General features: G+C 39.8%; 1 protein-coding gene across 1 annotated transcript in view; it reads right to left on the minus strand.

Moving 5' to 3' along the window:
- GBAS (glioblastoma amplified sequence) overlaps window positions 1-1820 on the minus strand; it is a 9419-nt gene that overhangs the window by 1073 nt on the left and 6526 nt on the right. Inside the window, exons 7-8 of the mRNA XM_010138268.1 lie at window positions 995-1089; window positions 90-173 (exon numbers count right to left, since the gene is read on the minus strand). Of these exons, the coding sequence (XP_010136570.1) occupies window positions 90-173; window positions 995-1089 (179 nt within the window). The remainder of the gene's footprint in view (window positions 1-89; window positions 174-994; window positions 1090-1820) is intronic.

Here is a 1820-nt window from a genome sequence, read left to right on the forward strand (position 1 = left end):
CAGAGATGCAGGACTTTTTATCATTGTACAACGCACTGAAGAACAGAACGGATGGTGCCGCCAGCGTTCCGATGCAGTTAATAGGTTACCTGTGTAATAGACTAGTTCATCCCAGCCAGGTTTATGCCAGGCAGCATTCCTTATATCTTCTCTGGTCTGGAGATCTTTGTAAGCTGAGGAGGGAAAACAAGCAGCACAAAGCTTAGAACTATCTCCTTTTTCTTCCACACACGAACAGCTCCCTGAAAAGTATTCTAGTGCGTAATTAGGAGGCTGCAAACACGGGGAAGGAGAAGATCAGAAGTTCTTCTCCACAAAAAGAAGCTCCTGAACAAATGCAAGCAGAAGGAACTGGGGAAGAGAGAGAATGCCTTAGACACAGGTAAGACAGATAATGCAACAGAATACAATTCTACATGAGTGGTGTTGGATTTCTAATGCTGCCATATGATATTTGGAATTGTCGAGATGGGAAGGTAACACTGCATCTTTTCTAAGATTGTTAGACAATGAGTGTCTTCAAGTTGAAACAATCTTAACAGGAAAAGCAGTGAAGCATCTGTGAAGACTAACACACAGAGAAGGCCAAAGCACCACGATGTGGTAACGTACATAAACGCTTGACTTCCCTTTTTGCAGGTGTAGTGTATGTGAGGCTTGAAACTAAACTAAAAACCTGACTTTAGCACAAATGGGGATGGAGAAAAGAGAAGCAGGACACGGCTTGTCGTGCTTATGTTATTGAAAGCAAACAAGTACTTCCTAATAAGAAAGGGCCATGAGCAACTGCTGATGGAAACAGAGCAAAACAGAAGATGGACTGCTCACTTCTGCCTTGAAGAACCCCCACAAAAATTTAAAAAAATCAACATTGTTGATTAAGAACAAAAACCCCCTTTTAAGACATTCCTTTGCCTTTTGTAAAAACCTTCTCTCCCGGGCAAAGTCAACAGGGGCTGATTCCATGAGAAAAAAGCGGAGAACACAAATTTACCCCAAAGGTGATGAACCATATACAGCTGTCCAATTTGTGAGAAGAATCCTCCAACCGCTTCATTATTGTCCTGTCGGAAACGAATTGCACGAGCCCTACAGAAGAGCAAAGCAGCCGTTAAAACCAGATCTGGGTAGGAAATAAGTGATAAGCAAAAGGAAAACAAGAGTTGAAAAGAAGCCGAACTGTTAAACAGCATTTGCAGTATGCTACAGCAATTAAAGACAAGAAAAAAATCTGCAATATGCCGATTTCAGCACCAAGTAATTAAAATACACCTTTATAACTTGTTAGGAGGAGTTAAAATTGGAGGCCCACAGTTTCACTAGACTCATTCTTCAGTGTTAGATTCAGTATAAAATAATTGCTGGAACAGTGTAAACTGGCACCTATTTTTATAGTAGGCTCTTTTAAAACAAAATCCTTGAGTTTCAGTTACATTGTTTTTCCCGCACTCATTTACCAGAGACTTTGTGGAATACAACCTTTGTATTCACACAGACCTCTGCTATGCAGCTGTCCTGTGCAACGCTCCTTGATTCGTTGTGTAAATAGGATCAGTATTTCTCTTAATTATAAATCTGTTGCACCTTCTAAAACAGGCTGGACACCACTATAGATAAACCCATTTTATAAACACTCTACAGTCAATTTACTTTATTCAAATTACTATAATTAAGTATCGATGACAATGACACAACTGAAAATCCAAGTCCTCACCTTTGTCAAATAACTGAAAACACTCTACACTGCTTAACTATGAACCATTAGAATTGCAAAGGTGGTGAAGGTAAATTGAAAGAAACTTCCACTGGTTTTCAGCAGG

Source organism: Buceros rhinoceros, unplaced genomic scaffold (assembly GCF_000710305.1).
Source record: "Buceros rhinoceros silvestris isolate BGI_N320 unplaced genomic scaffold, ASM71030v1 scaffold41976, whole genome shotgun sequence".
NCBI lineage: Eukaryota > Metazoa > Chordata > Aves > Bucerotiformes > Bucerotidae > Buceros > Buceros rhinoceros.